Consider the following 17,697-nt stretch of genomic DNA (forward strand, 5'->3'; position numbering starts at 1 on the left):
AAGTGTAAAACTATTTGAGAATTAAGACAATAAAAAAAGAGACTTCATGTTTACACTATAGAGTTTGTGCAGTTACATTACACATTTATAAACAAGAACCGCTAGAAACATCTATTGATAACATCTCTGAAATGGATAAGATAAAAAAAGCATGCACAAGTAAACTCAACTACTAAACTGCATGCCCAACCAAAGCTGTCAAACAGAGCAGCAAAGGCCAATACCTCTGTCCTTATAAATCAACAAAGACGACCCCCCTCGCAGCAGAGAGGTCACCATTATTGACGCTGGCTAGCATATAAGAGCTCAGGGTGGCTTTAAAAACAAGCCACGATGAAAGCTAAAGTTGAGTGTTAAGTGCAGGGTGTGAACTATAGACCAGATAGAAGACTATGGGCTTCCTTAAAAACTTGATTTATGAAACTGTGTAGGTGAAAATGTGAAAGATTTGACAGCGTGTTATTTTGATGTGCGATTTCAGTTTGGTGTCATGATCATTGTGGATTATTATGTGTAAAATTGCAAGGATATTCATTAATTCACCATTTAAACCTATTTAACCTCAGTACAAATGACTATAAATGCCATTAGAATAAATCAATAGGAGTATTGGTGGCTGTTTATAGTTTCATGTGTTAATTAGCAGCTTCTGTATTTTGTGATTCACAAGTGTTTTCCATTTATTTACGGTTGTGAATTGAATTATGGGATCTCTGCACTGTTGACTTTTAATGTTGAAAATCCAACTCTATATTTTAACAAAGGGACTTTCATTCACATTTTTAGTAGTTTAAAATACTATATAAGAAATAATATAGAGAGAAATAAGTCTGTAAAAAACAGCTAATGTACTGGAAGTTTATTACAAGGCTTTTGTACCATAATCCATAGCACCAACCCTGACAATATATCACTTTAAACTATTTAAAATGTTTATAAAAGTCTCTTTTTCAAACTTTTTAAGGTTAAAAGTTGTTGGAAGCAAGATCAATGTCCAATAATGCAATTCAAAAGCATAAATAAATGGTGAAAAATAAAAATTAATCACTAAATACAAAAAACAGCTAATTTATAGTTATTATTATGGTGTATAACTGGGTTTTGTAAAGTTGAGATTTATCCTATATAGTGATTGCATAAAGCAAGTGAATAAACTTTAAGCTGTTATGTATCTTTATAAGTCACTGCAAGTCCTGTTTTGAGGCACACGCAAGCGTACAAACCCCCATTCCCCAAATAGTGGGCTTCTCCAAAGTCCATGGTATAGTTTGCACAATAGTGAAGTGTGGATGAAGACTCACATCATCTGTGTCTTTCACCCGCAGAATTTGTTCTCTCAAGTCCTGCAGGTCGTTGAAGGTGGACTGTGCTGTTATGGAGTAAACTAGTGCAAAGCCCTGGCCGTTCTTCATGTACAGGTCCCTCATGGCTGTGAATTGTTCCTGAGTGGGAGAGAACGAAGAGGAGGATGAGTTTACACAGAGAACGGAGGAGTTCAATCAAGGGACCAGCCAAAATAATTCATTGCGATTATAAGCAACTTATGGTAACAAGATATTGGGTAAAGACAGTGAGTTCTTTTTATAGTTTTATATTAAACAGTAAGGATTATAAATAATAAAAAATATATAAATATTCTGTATAATTCATAAACACACACTGAAGCATACATTAAAACCTTTCTGAATTGATTGTGTGTAGTGCAACAGCAAAGAGCTGCAATACCTAACATGACCACATGGAGATGCTTTAAAAAACAACCTTAACCTGACTGAATATTTTTTTATACATAATAAAAGCAGTACACTGTAAAAATGATATGATCAATAAGACACACATTTTTATGTGATTTAAAACTTCTTAAACTAAGTTAATAACGTTCCAACTTATTTATTTTTATGTTATACAAGCTGTTTTAGGCCAGTTTTTTGTAAGTTAACTCATAATAAATTACTTTTGAGGTTAATTTGATTCAATTTAATTTTCAAAGCAACCAAGTAATTTTCACAGTGCCTTAGTAAATTTTAATAAACCATAATAGCACCAATTGTTTAAAAGGAAAATGTATTCCATGTAAAAAATCCAGAAACTCTGCAATACGTAATTTACAGTACAATTCCATTTAATCAGTACTTCTAGTCAATATGACTGTTCCTCCCAATGAAATGAACACTTTTATTTGAAAAGGATTCATTAAACTGATCAAAAGTCAGTATAAAAGATACATAAATCAGATAAGAATATTCTAATTCTTTTAAAAAGATCAAAGAACGGTTTCCTTAAAAACAATTGTTTTCAACAGTTATGGCACATCAGAAGGATTTCTGAAAGATTATGAAGCTGAAAAGAAAACTGAAAATTTAGCTTTGGTTTACAGCAAAAAAATGCGGTTTTAAATGTATAAAAATATTGCAATTTTTAAAGTAAGGTTTAATTAAAAAAATACACCCTTTTTATGCAGAATGCAGAACCGATATCCATCATATAACAACTTGGGAACACACATTATACAGACACATATACAGTATGTATATGTATGTGACCTAATAAGGTGTGATGTAACGTTAATACAGCCAAAAGCACATTGTAGTCCCTCAGCTTTATGTGTGGCCAGATCTGCTGAAAACATGAAGAATAAACATGGTTGTAAAGTGTGTACTGTATGTGTAGGGATGGCTACGGAGGAGAATGATTTATTTTCCTCAGAGAACGTGACAGTGTCTCATTAAACCTGCTAGTGAGTGGGCATGAGCTTAGAGATTGCGGAGGAGAAATCCACACAGATAAACTCAATGAACTCTTTCTTTCTTCCATGACAAACTAATCTTTTTTTAGAGCTTGATAGCTTTTGGTCACCATCAGCTTTATTTATTACAGTTTTTTATTACCCCACGGATTCTTTACTGCTACATTTACATATTTTTGCTATAACTTGTTTAAAGCTGTTTCTTTAATAAATTATGAATTTTGACTTTCTTGGGTGTCACTCTTTTTTGTTAGGTCCTTGTGAGCACTGGGGTGTAACAACAACACTATTCATATCAAAGAAACGGGCAGCTTTAACATTCTTCAAAACATCTCGTTTTGAGATGTGTTTTCTTAAAAAAAACAATAATAAGTAGATTATGCTAAATATTGATTACTTATTTTATGCTAAATGTTTGAAGGTTGTCCATTTTTCCATTTTTAAAGGTAGTCAAAATGAACATATGCTAAGATTATTATTATTGTTGAAACACTTCAATGTTAAATGTGTATGAACAGGCACAAATACTGCACAAAAGCAAGGTATTCATACTTATTTGTGATTTAGTGCTGTTTAACGGTTAACTCTTGTACAAAATAAAGGTTTGTATTTGCATAATATATGTGTGTACTCTGTATATTTTAGTATTATGTTTATATAAATAATAATTCCTTACAATTATTTAACGCTTTTCTGGACACTTAAAGGCGTTTTACACATTTTTGGCGGCAATCTCCTCATCCACCACCATAAATGCACACACTTTTAACATATTTTAATATATTTTTAATGCATTTACATTTTTGCCACGATAAACTTTTTTAGTTGTTTAGCCAAATGCAAAAATTTGTGCTATATTTATCAATTAATTGCAACTTATTGTGTAAAAATTTTGTGTAAAGGTTTGTATTTGTAAATAATATAATATATATATAATAAATATATGTGTACATTGCATAATTATTATGTATACATAACTGCACACACATGTTGATATTTTTAAATGATTCACAAATAAGTGGATCAAAAAATGTTTTCTTTTAAATTGTCTTAAGACAAAAATGTGTGTTCTTCAATAGTTTTAGGACAACAATGATTAATATCATTGTGTATATTATGTAAACAAAAACATTTATTTTGTATGCATTTAGTCGAGATTAAAGTTGGGATGAAGCAGAAGTTGTGATTGTCCTTTTCTCATATTGTGACATATCCAAGTGAAACAGCTTGTGAAATGAGTAATTAAAATAAAGGCAGAGCTGGATTATGTCAAGCGCATGTGTACACTCTTGGCGCAGCCTGTGTTTGATCGCACAGCCCTCGTCGTGGCCGTGCCACTCAAAAATTTAACTACATTTCACAACGATGCGTAGCGCAAGCTCTGTGATTGGTCGGCTTGGTAGCACTGACGAGTGTGTGTGGTGGTGAGAGCCACGCAAACCCACTGGAGTGAGTGTTTACAAGTGTGGAGTCCCGTGGAGGAGGTCCAGGTGGAAAGTTTTGTTAGGTGTTTAGAATGAGTGAGTTTTAGCTACTTGTACATTAAGGTTGCAGAAGTATAAATGCACGGCTACAAGCAAGACGTGTGGCATGGGTCATGCCGATCACTCGATGCAGAAGCATGCACCAGCCTTAAGGGGGAGTGTTTTTTATACACAAATATTGAGATAGAGAAAGAGAAAGAGAAGAGTGTTCAACATCTACAGATGGTTTATCAACCCATACCTTTATGCATAGTGCATAATGCATAGTGATTTTTTTTTATTGTTTTCTAACTGAGATGAGACAGTGTGTTTTCTACAGGTGGTTTGTCAAGCCCACTGACCTGTGTGAGACGTATTTAATTATCCCTAGTAACTGTAAAATGATTTATACGACCTGACACTGACTTGCACTCAAAAAAAACTTATACTGCTTGTGTAAACTACTTCTTTAAAATGAGTTGAAACAACACAATACTTAAGGTTTTTTATTATTTGTTTTATGTTCAATCCACGTAAAGGATTTGTGTTGGCAAAACATGGAGTTTTATGAAACTCAGCATTTTTTACACTGTAAATTAGCTGTTGTATTTTAAAGTTTAAAATAAATTGTCATCTCTCAGCTTCCACTTTTGACTTTTCTAGTTTGTCCTCACCCACGGCATTTAAGTTTATACTCCACAGTATGTTTTTTTTGGAACTAGCACTGCTCAACAATATCCAATTCTACTGTGCAAAAAACTAGCCAATTTGTAGTGTGCATCTCCGACAGGAATATTCTCCGCTTCTCTGGCTCAGTTTCACTTGACCGTGGCTTCATTCTGGCACACAGAGCCCAAGGACAACATTCACCATCTGTCATCAAACTTGGGGTTGTAAAACGGGGGCTTGTGAAACTGAAAACATGTCTTTATCCCCCATAGGGGCCAAAACGGCTTGGTGACCTCGCGCACCTGTACAAGATGAGGATTGCCATGAAGATGGACATGTGCACAGTTTGTTATCAATTAACTTACAGCAAGGGGGAGAGCTGGGGAAAATGATCATGTGAGCTAAAGTCATCACAAATGCAAAACAAAAAAGGATTAGAGTGTTTAAATTTTAAATCTGGTACTTTTTTGTTGAAGTCTTTGAATCTAAACTAGCCATTTAAGCTTTTGATTGTTGGTTAAAAGTTAACACGAATGACTTAATGCACACCGACGCTGGCAGTTACCAGTCAAGATTTTATCTGGGCTGTGACATCATGGGAAATTCAAACACTATCTGAAACACTAGCTGAAGGCAATTATATGACTGAAATGACAAATCTTTAAAGCTTTGAAATGAAAGCTGTTCTTATCACATTATCTAGATGTTGTTGACTCATCGGCAGATTAACACGCCAAAAATATTGAATTTACTTCCATTTAAAGCATATTATTGTTGAGAATTAAATGGATGAAAGCTGAACAATACTTTGACGGTAATAATAAAAACATTTATAAGGGATTTTTTTTATAATTGTTATAAAACTTTCACAAATGATTTTCATTTGCCCCCTTATTTAAAAGGCAATGATAAAGGTAAACTTTAAATGTAATAAAAAAAAAGACTTAAAATATGATTCGAACTGTATTTTTGGTTTTTAAAATACAAGTTTTTTATTAAAAATTTATAGAGATGTTTTAAAATAACTTCATAGTGGAGCTGCACAAGATATCGTTTCAGCATCGATATCGCAATGTGTGCATCAACAATAGTCACATCCCAAAGATATGCAATGTTGAGTCTGAATTATAGTAGACCAGGAGCTACATTGTTGTTTTTAATCACTGTATTTATATGGACTTTACAGGATTTATGCAAAAAAACATTCTTACTTAGAATTTTATCTTGTTTCTAGTCCAAACATCTACATTTCAAAGCAAAAACAAGGTTATTTCACTTATCCCACTGACAGATAATTTCCTTAAAACAGGCAAAAAAACTCCTAATTTTCCCATATTACTTCTGACGGTGAAAACTAAACAATATGTTTTACTTGCTCTAAAAAATTTTCTTTGATATTTGGACCAGAAACAAGAGAAAAAATAAGAAAAGCATTTTTTTTTTGCATTGTGATCATTAAATTTTTGGACCTGAAAACTTTTAGACTCGCCAGAAAATAGAGCAATTCAAACAATCTTCTGAATCGGTATTCATAGCGCAATATTTAATGCAGAAAAATAAAAAATAACAAAATTAGAGGATGAGAATGTTAACACCACCTTGGTGTTAATGGTTAACGTACTATACTTTTCACTCACACACAAACACACACACAATACATGTCCACTTAAGTCTAACTTACCGTTCCGGCAGTATCCAGAATTTCCAACATACACTGCTGTCCATCCACCTCCACTTGCTGCACAGACATGAAAAACAGCAGAAAAACATCATCAATCTGACTGTCATTGTGTGTTGCATTATTAAAATACAGCCTGCAATTAGTTTGAGCCTGTTAGTGCTCATCTTCTCCCCCCACAGAGATCACAGTGGAACATTCCAGCACTGCTCACTTCCTGTCAGCAGCTCACTTTCCCTCTGAATCACCAGACTGTTAAAATGTTCAATATTTGACTTTTAACACTTCACTTAATCATTTTGTGGTTCGTTTTTTATTTGGATTAGTCATGTATATGCGTGGGTCGGTGTATATGTTTTAATTGCTTATCTAGTTTTAACACTTTAAATGTTTCAATTGTAAAATTTTCTTTAATAATTTTGTTGTGTCGGTTTGTTTAGTGTCTGTCCAATTAGTTTTTGTCAACATTTTCCTTATTTTAGCTGATCATTTTAGTAAATATACACAATTAGTAGACAAAAAGTATGTTTTTATTAAAAAATATTTCGGTTTCAGGTAAATATTATAACTGTGTCTTAAATTTTAAACATTTAGAGCCACCATATCCCCAGCATAGGAAATGTCCAGGAATAAACTGTAGTTCTGTTCGTCAACAGCAGGAAGTGGCCACTGGACACGAGCGTAAGCGACTGTAAGGAAGGGAGGCACTGGTCAAGATGACACTTCCTTTCACTGTCGACTGAACGTTCATTTTTAGATTGGGCCTTTGTCTCTGAGCCTTGGACAGAGGCCCTACAAATATAAACCTCATCGAACGCTGCAGCTTTCTGACGTGCGTTACGTCCTGCAGAAATGTGTCTGCTGATTGAGATTCTGCCATGATATGGATCTGCAATTTGAAAAAGTCTGACACAAGCAGAAAACAATCTGCAAGCGCTGTCACAGAAGGCCCTTTTCAGCTCATTGATTATAGGCAGCTTCATTGATTATAATGGGGGCCATTAAGGTTTGATGCAAAGGGCTGTAGCCATTTAGGTTTCGTGTAACTATAGGTTGTTTAACAGTTTGAACATATAGAGCTGATGAGCATCCGCATATTGTTGTGTTATTACAGTAATTGGTCATTGGAAATTGGAAGCACATGCAAAATCTACATAGGATTTTGTAAGACAGTTTGACTGTCTTTAGCTGTAGACTCAAATATGATGCTTTATAGACCATTTTGAGGGATGTAAGCAAACACAATGGTCCTAAGGTATTTCCTGTTTTACATTTTTAATTTCTATAGTGTCTGAGAATCCAAAAAGAGCCATATGTTGATAAATAAGGGTATGATAGCTGTTTTAACATTAAGTTATGATTGAATTGCCTCTTATTACTGCTATGAAATAGTTTGATAACAAGCAGGAAATGTTCAAGGGCCAATGACATGACCGCATTGAAATGCTCTATATGGAAATTTAAAGGTGCAATATGTAAGTTTGACACTCAGTGGTCAAATGAATGAAATACCAAAACGAAGCCTGACGTTCTGGCATGAAAAGCACAGTTTCAGAATATCTGACATTAGCATTGTTATTCAGATAAACAAGAAGGTTCACTTGCTTTAGAAGAGTCAAAAACCTACATACAGCACCTTTAACTGTGGTCAAACTTCTTATTGTTTGGCAAATTATCCATAGAGTAATTCACTGTGTTGACCAATAAAAAACTGCTAGTTTGATAGCGTTGATAGTTTGTAATATCTGATTGTGTTGTCTGTGAGATTTTTGGTAATATAAACGCATCATTCCTTCGTTCTTTCTTTCTTTTTTTCTTTCTTTCTTTCTTTCTTTCTTTCTTTCTTTCTTTCTTTCTTTCTTTCTTTCTTTCTTTCTTTAATAATTGTGTGATCTTTGAAAGTCTATAAAAATAATATTTGAAATATAAAACCCAAAATATCAGTAAATAAGAGTAAAACGGGAAGAAAAATGTAGCAACTGTGGGATAAAATGATTATTTATGAAAAACAAAATCACATTTTGGGATATTAAATGACAATAGAGAAAACTTGACTTATTTATTTATGAATTAATCAATGAATTTGTTTAAATATGTATTTATTTGAACATTTATACATTTATTTATAGCCAAAATTCATTTTGAAAGTTTTGCTAGCTTTTTTTTGTCACATTATAGGTGAGAAACAGAACGATAAACTAAATGTTTAATTTAATTGATTGTTTTTCTTCTTAATGCATTCGTATTTATTTGGTTGCCAAATATCATCAGAATAATACAAGTTTCTTACACGGCACAAAGTATTTCAGTCAAATATTCATTCATTCACTCATTCTCCTTTGGCTTAGTCCCTTTATTCATTAGGGGTCACTACAGCAGAATGAACCGCCAACTTATCCAGCATTTGTTTTACACAGCGGATGCCCTTCCAGCTGCAATCCTGTACCAGGAAACACCCATACACACTTAATCACACATATACACTAGGGCCAATTTAGTTTATCCAATTCACCTATAGCACATGTCTTTGGACTGTGGGGGAAACAAGAGCATCTTGCAAACTCTACACAGAAAGTCCAGCTGGGACAGCCAGAGCGACTTTCTTGCTGTAAGGTGACAGAGTGCTATAGTGTCACCCTAGTCAAATATGCGTATTTTAAAGATATGTTAGTATGTATTAATATTTATTAATGTGAGCAATCACATTGTGAGATATTAATTTTTTGTGTGATGTATTTTCTTACCCCTCTGGCAAAATAAATCATATAATCTGAATGCCTTTCTTTGATAATGCAACTTAAACAATATTTTTGTCCAATTTTTATATTTAAAAAAAATGCCACAGACTATTTTAGGAAACAAAGACAACTAACAGCCCTGTGTCACTGTACTGTGTGCGTGTGTTGGCCCAGGAAAACAGTCAATTGCATTTTGAGTCTGGAATCCATTATTAAGACAGTGGTTTGACAATAGAAATGATGCAGAACTTGCCTTTCTGTACGAGTCTTCTATTGTAGGGTCATACTTCTCCACAAAGATCCCTTGGACAAATTGAACAGTCTGCAGAGCGAGAGAAAGGAGGAAGAGAAGGAAAAACAAAGAGAAAAAGACATCTCCATTAAACGCCACGATACTCAAACACTGGCATGTTGACACAGCATAAAAACACTTTCACTTCCAGTGGCTGATGGGGGATTTCCAATTCAAAGACTCCTAAGGTTTTGCGTCTGCTTATATGACAAACAAGTGCTGAGTATCATTGTTTTCTTCATCCTGAAAACCAAGTAGGGGCTGTATGTGATATAACAGAATAGCCACTTCATGGAAACAGACCAGGAGTGAAACCTACACTTGCTGGTCAGGAGAACAGAAAGCATTGCGATGTTGCTGGGAAACTGGTTACCAAGCAATTAACTGGCTATTTAAATATAGAACGACTTATAGATGATATCCAGAGGTTGAAGGTAAATCGCAGGCGGTTGACAATCCATTGGGCTGAAACAAAATAATAATTTAGCCTAAAATGAAAACATGTGGTAATTTACTTTCTCCCATCCCAATCAAGATGTCGGTGACAGTAAGTACTGTGTATTTAGATAGCGCATGTATTGTGTATGGCCATACACCCAAAGTCCTTCACAATCATGGGCGGGTCAGTAGCACATTAAGGGTAATTCTACAAGAAACGTACATTTTCACTTATATAAAATGTGATGGCCTGACCTTTAAGCTTGTTTTTCTCTAAAAAATCCTACAAAACAAGCTTAAAATCATACAATTCAATGATAGAACGCATCCTTGATCACTGTCAGCTTCTTCATTAAATCACTTCCTTTGAGTCATCATCTTTAAGGTGTACTGCATGCATTTTATGTTAAATTTATTGTAAATATGACATGACTAAACGAAACATGGAGACAATTGTACATTATTTGTATTATATAGTAGTATTTATTTGTGGAATTTATCATTTTTTAATCAACTGATTTAAAACATAACTTAACCTTGCTATTTCTGAAGTATCTTTTTCTAAATAACAAAAGTATTAAAGCTGTACGTTCAGTTTTGCTGAGGACAAGGACAATGACAAAGTTTTCTAAATTTGTAAAATGCTTTTAATAGAGAAAAAAAAATCTGAGAACCAAATAAATGACATATTACTTTACAGAACAATTCACAGAAATCAACCTTTATAGATTTTTTGGGGGGATGAAATACTTTTTATTCACTGTATTTATGTTTTATTTCAGGGACAGATAATGTACGTTTCTGGTAAAATGTCTCTTAAAGAAGATTGTCAGCTGTGGTCCTCTTTGATTCATACAGTCTAAATAACTACAGAAAACTACATCGATTATTAGAGTATTAAAAGTTTAAGTTACATTAAATCAACTGAGTAGATATTAACAGAGCTGACATTTTTCACCATTGTGTGTGTTAGCTTAAGATGCCAACTTCAAATCAAACACCGCATCACATTTCTAAAACAGAATTGTACACATTTTTCACAATATTATTTTTTTATAAAAAGGGAATGAGAAATTAACTAAAATATCACAATAACAGTTGAAAATATGGTAATGTAGTATTGGTGTTTGCTAAACATTTTGTACAAATTTATGAGAGAAGACTATTGACATGCCTGAATGTCTTCCAGAGTTTCCCGCCAAAGAAATTAACATCACTGAGCAAGTCACATGCTTTTTCTTTCAGTGCTTTAAAGATTATTAGGCCTTTTTAGAACTGATGTTGTTGACCAAAACATATAGGGGCAGACAAAAAAATATTTTTTAAATACTGAAGTTACAAATAATACAGAAAATAGATTTAATGTAAAGGTGTGTTTAACTTAGAATGGTTCAGAAGGCAGGAACTATAAAATTAGGTATAGTGAAGGTCTTTAAGTTAACATAAAAAAAATACACATAAAACATTATTTTTAGAGAAAGCGTTCATACAGTTTTATAAATTTATTATTATTATTTTTTAAATAACTAGAAGTTTAACCTTATAAGATATAAAACGTACCTGCAATTCTAGAATCACTGATAAGCACATGCTTCTCTTAAAGTATATTAAGGCCCAATCCCAATTCTACCCCTTAGCAATGCCCCCTTGTTTTGCGCGTTCACGTGAAGTAGTAGGGGTGTCTTAATTCTCTTTAGCTTGAAGGCGTAGGGCTAAGGAGAAGGGCTAGATAGCCCTTGATACAGAGATTTTTCAGGACCACACTCTAAACCAAGAGGTACGAAAATTTCCTAGAATACACAATCTACAACGGCTACAGGGTTGCACACTGAAGGAGACTTTTTGTCATAATTACGAATTTTTACAACAAACAAGCATATGTTTTTTTATTTTTATTTTTCACCTTTAATTGAGATAAGACAGTGAAGATTTCAGACAGTAAAGTATTGAGAGCAGAGAGAGGGGAAGGGTTGGCAAAGGATCTAGAGCCAGCAATTAAACTCGGGTCGCCATGAGCACGATTGTGCTGTATGCTGGCACCACTAGGCTTGGCGCCAACACAAGCATATGCTTTAATACATTCATAACGGCGTTCATGTTTTAACATCATCCTTAAAAAAAAAACTATTAAAAAAACTAATTTTGAAAATATGCAATCTACAATCGATAATAATAACTTCTGTATAGCAGTCCCACAACATAGTATCATATGTCACTCGAATCCCCTGTCTGAAATTTCTATTGGCTAGGAATAGGCTTTTTATAGTGCCTGCTATAATGTTAATGCTGTTTTTTGTGTGTTTACACAGATGAATACAGCCACGATGTAAATGCACAGGAAGGGAAGGGGTAGGGGTAGGGGTAAAAAATAGGATTGGAATTGGGCCCATGGTGTCAATAGCAATTTGTCGATTTTGAATGAACCGCCCCTTTAAAATCAATCATCCCTGCTATGACCTCACAGGATGTGTTAAGTTATTGTACAATATGAAAATGATGTTGCCCACAGGTGCAGGAGCTTCAGGGCCCCCGTGGCTCTTTTCATCGTCCTCTTTGATTCGCACTTCACCCATGATTGATTCATTAATGAGAGCTCTATTTGGACAAGGATCCACACATAACAGAAACGCATTAAGATGCTGATCAACTGTGGGCGGAAGACAATGGCCTGATGGGAAGGAGAGGAGGAGACGGATAGAGAAAGAGGCAGGTGATGTCAGTCTCGTACAGGAGGCTTTGTCCTAGTGAACGCGAGAGCATTTGTTTACCTAATGCCTCCATGTGAAAAAGAGCATCAGCAAATCAAACAAGAGCCTTGATGACTGATGAATTTAGATTAGAGCCTGTGAGCTGTCAAATTATGGGCCGCTAATGTCATCTTGCGTAAAATCTGACAAGACAAGGCTGGTTAATCAAATAATTATAAAGGGATAGTCCACCCGAAAGGCACATTTGTGTAAAGGTATTAACAAAAAGATTCTAAAATAGTAAATAAGCAATAATTCACATACAACATTATAAAAAACAATTAAGTCAAGTAAATTAAAATTTAAATTAAGGAGTAAACAAATAACAATTATTTATAATAATAATAATAGTAATAGTAATAATAATAATAGTTTCAGGGTTCATACACATTTTTACAACTAAAATTCCATGACTTTTCCAGAACTTTCAAGTGCATGTTTATTTTTATGACATAATGCTTCATGTAATGTCTACATATGCATGGTAAATTATAAGAAAAACAATGACGTTCAAATTTATTACAGCATATCATGATACACATAACAATCTATTTTGATAATGCTTACAAGGCACTAACAATGTGAGTGTGGCCAAGAACAAAAAATAAAGACAACTAAACTATATTCAAGTTAGGGCTGCACAATATATCGTTTCAGCATCGATATCACAATGTGTGCATCCGCAATAGTCACATCGCAGGATATGCAATGTTGGGATTATAGTTTAATATAGAGTTCAATCATAATGGAGTAAAAGTTTATCATCTGCATGCATTTTTAAAGAGATAGTTCACTCAAAAATGACAAAATTTCATTACACCCTTCACTTGTTTCAAACATTTATGAGTTTTCTTTTTTTAAATGAACACAAAAAGAATATAATTTAATAACTCCTATAGTATTAAAACAAGTGAAGTGTGAGTAAATAGTGAGTACATTTTAATCTTTGAGCAAAATGCCCCTTAAAGGCTTGTGACAGTGTGAACATTTCAATATTTCAAATTTTAAAACATCCGGCCACGAGACATTTTTTGTAACTTTAAATTCTTTTTGTAAGATTACATTTTTTGTAAAATTAAATAATATACATTGTAGACTATGCTATCTTTACTATAGTTTATTTATCTATGTTAGTATAATTTATTTGTTTTATATTATCCGAGATTCACTCTACAAAATCCCCCAATCAATCCAAATAAACCAGTTAAATCATCTGGTGAAATTGTATTCACATCACAATATATATCACAGAAATGCGAAATCTTGTAATGTCAGATTTATCCAATATCGCGCAGCCCTAATTTAAGTATACAGATATTTGTTATACTAATTTCCATGACTTTTCCAAAACTTTGTGGGTTTTTCTGTTTTCCTAAACTTTTCCAGGCCTGGAAAATGCAATGTCAAAATTCCATGACTTTCCTTGTAGTTTATAAAAATAATCATAGGCAAACGAAATACTTAAATTACAAATATGAGATTGGAGATGCTTTAAATTTATAAATAGAAAGCATTTTATTATTTTTGGAAAAAGAAAAATATTAGGTTTACAAAATGATATTTATGATGAAATCAAAACATTTCTCGAAATAAAATCTCTATACAACACTATTCTATTCATTTAAAATAATAAAATACAATTAATATTTGTGTAAAAACCAAAAATAAAATGGTTTTGCCTGATCTAACAGAGACGTATGCAAACACACAAGAGCGCGCTGCTTGGCCAGTTTTCTAATTGACTACAAAATTGCAAAGAATGTTTATTCAAAACCAAGCATTCAGTCGAAGCATTCCAGCAGCAGTTATAAAACATCTCTCTCTCCCTCTCTATCCAGTGAAGCATGCCTAGTTTCTGTTACTGGCCGCTCACTCCTCATGCACCTCCAGGCTGTATCCGGGTCTCTGAGCACCTGCGGGGGGACATTATTTTGCACGTGTGCCCGTTTTGTGCCTGGGCCAGCGGTGAGGACGCCCGAGGTGTATGCTGTGCCCGAGTGTCAGCTGCACATACGCTTGCTTTCTTGTCCTGCAGCTCTCCTCCTCAATCTCTCTGCCTGCTTTAGTGTCTCTCTAAGGCTGTGTTTACAATAATGCATTTTGTTTTAACACCGTGTTCTGGAATAAAAATGTTCCTTGTACATACTGGAATTTGCAATACATTTCTCAAAAGATTGTTCACATTACACTACCAAAAACACGTGACAGTATCTAATAGTAGCTACAAAATTACTGTTTGAAATGTTAGCCGATACACAGTAACACAAATACTGATGGTATTTGTTATAATTGACTATAATTGAGCTGCATTAAGAGAAAGTTGGCAGTAAATCCTTTAAATATTAACTGTGTTTAAAAACAATCAAGATAAGATTTGAAACTATTAAATCATTTTTAAGAACGTGTCTAGTATAGCTAGCAATATAAATATCCAATATTAATGTAATATTCCACCTGCATGAGATTTCTTGTGACTCTTTTTAGAACGAATTGCTTTAAAGGTTCAATGGTGACAGATCAGTTTTAACATGTTACACACTGCAGCCTTGATGATTTAAGTATGTAGCATTATTTGTTTTTATTTATTCTGCCAATATTGACAGACATCCTAATTATATTGCAAAATATCCAATACCCTGATTCTCAAATATTCGTACAAACGGCTTCACATTATTTGATTTTGACGATGGTTGCTATCATGTTAGCCTAGTCTGCAGTGGAGATTTAAGAGCTGCTGGATTTACAACATGTTAATTCATCATTCGACTTCTCCCAAAATACATGAACATAAGTGGCTATTTAACTGGAAGAAGAACAGAATAAACATTCTAGTAACCTAAAGGAGCATGTTATTGTTGCCATCTCCATAGACATCAGCGTGTATTTTACACACTATAAACATTATTTTAAACAATAAATATGTTATGCTTGTACTTAAATGTGTGAAACTTAAAGACATTGTTTGTTTTGGGAATAGTGATGCAATATATTTTCTCTGCGTAAGCAATGCTGGGAAAGCAGATGTGAATTTAGCAGCTAATCTTTTGATGCAATGAACATTCTTATGATTGTATGCTCCAACTACCAGTCTAGTCTTATAACACCGGTGTGATCTGGTAAAAGGGTTAAAGCTAAATATACTGTTGTTTTCATAATGGTTTAGCAAACCAATTGGTTTTCTGCCAACGTTTTTATGGAAACTTTAATATCGACATATAAGATTGTCATTTGGCAGTTTGGTGCAGAATGTGTAACCTAAATTGCGTAGTTGAAGCTCTTCTATGGATGTAAATTTGTTTGTTTGATTGGAGGTTGCGACACAAAGATAGCACTGCTACAATTTATTGTGTGCATGCGATCACTGATTTTCGAAATCTTAATATGCTCCATTTTTGGTCTTTTAATTAAGAGTTAGTCAAGTTTAATTTTGGTAGAGTATCACTAAAATCAAACATGGCTGTTTTTAAAATGAAAGAAAACAGAGAATGTGATTTCTACGGTCTCAGCATCATGCTTTCATCACATGACTATGTACTTTACGAATCAGAGAAAGATACGCAATGATCCTGAAGAGCAAATCAGGCAATGGATGTAAGCAGCAAAGTATTAAAACTATGTGTTTGGTCTCAACTACAATGAATAACAGAGTTATCCAACCAAAACAGAGTCTGCAATGTTTCCAAAAGCCTCTGTTTTCAATTGTGAAAACCTGCGGTGTAGTGTGAATGCCTGGTTTAACCATAGTAAAAGCTGTGCATTTTAAAATGAAACTGCGCTAGTGTAAACATAGCCTTATACACACAAATTTTTTGGCTGGGTTTCTAACAGTAGCTCTAAAATAAGGCCTACTGCTCACACACACAGAGAGAGGGAGAGAGAGAGAGAGACAGTGGGCTAAAAATATTCCATATATGGAGAGAGAGATGTGGAAACAAGGCTTGTAAATTCAATGGAGGCCACTGATTACAATGTTCCAGCAAAGAGCAGTGAGTGTGTGTGAACGAGTGTGTGTGTGTGCACGCACACATTGCTCTGCTCTCAGCGATTAGATCAAATGCACACAGGCACGCTCAGCATGCTGATATCCCAGCAGCCACTTCAAGTGAAAAAGCAACAAATATTGTGGAGATGATGGGTATCAAAGGATTAGTGAAAGGTCATGCTTTTATTAAAAAAGCCCTTCTAATTATTTGTTATACAAAAGTGAGGCAGAAATGGTTTGTTATTACGTTAGTCTTTTGGGTTTTGGTTTTAGGCCTTGAAAATAAGAAAAAGAAAATAAAAACATTTGTGATCTTCGGTAACGTTAAGCTGGAGAACAAAACCCTCCGTTTGATCACCACAATTTATTTATGTTTTATTATAAATAAAATTCAAGTATTATGTTTAGATCCAATAATGTTTTAAAATTAAGCATTTTAGAGATTTTATACTAGTTTATTCATATCTATTAAGGATAATAGCTATAAAGGTTATAACACAATTATAGCATAATGTTTGAGAATAGAACCGAAAATAGCTTCTAAACATGGCTAAATTGGAAAACAATGTAAATAAAATGGTAAAACTGTGATTTACCATTACAATTTAAAATTAAATGTTCTGCAAAAAAAAAAAAAAAAAAAAAAAAAACTGTAGAAAAAAAAAAACCCAAGGTTCCCCACAATTCACTGATGTTGTCCGAACACAAATCGATTAAGTTAACCTAAGAAATTTTAGTGGAATGAACATAAAAAAATTAAGTTGACCTGAAAAAAAAATCTCAAGAATTGTGTTATTCAGTTCATTTAAGCCAAATAATTTTTGGAGTGTTGAAGGCAGTTTCAATTTTAATTTAATTCCACTGATTCGAAGCATCATTACAGTCTCTAATCTCACTGTGTTTTTTGTGATAAATTATTATTGGAACTAAATAATTAATAAGTC

The 17,697-nt window shown here is 33.6% G+C and overlaps 1 protein-coding gene across 1 annotated transcript in view; it reads right to left on the reverse strand.

Annotated features, from left to right (window-relative positions):
- Positions 1–17,697, reverse strand: part of rap1b (RAP1B, member of RAS oncogene family) — an 85,873-nt gene that overhangs the window by 15,542 nt on the left and 52,634 nt on the right. The window contains 3 exon segments of the mRNA NM_199533.1: positions 1,302–1,442; positions 6,560–6,616; positions 9,548–9,616. Of these exon segments, the coding sequence (NP_955827.1) occupies positions 1,302–1,442; positions 6,560–6,616; positions 9,548–9,616 (267 nt within the window).

Source organism: Danio rerio, chromosome 4 (assembly GCF_049306965.1).
Source record: "Danio rerio strain Tuebingen ecotype United States chromosome 4, GRCz12tu, whole genome shotgun sequence".
NCBI classification, from domain to species: domain Eukaryota; kingdom Metazoa; phylum Chordata; class Actinopteri; order Cypriniformes; family Danionidae; genus Danio; species Danio rerio.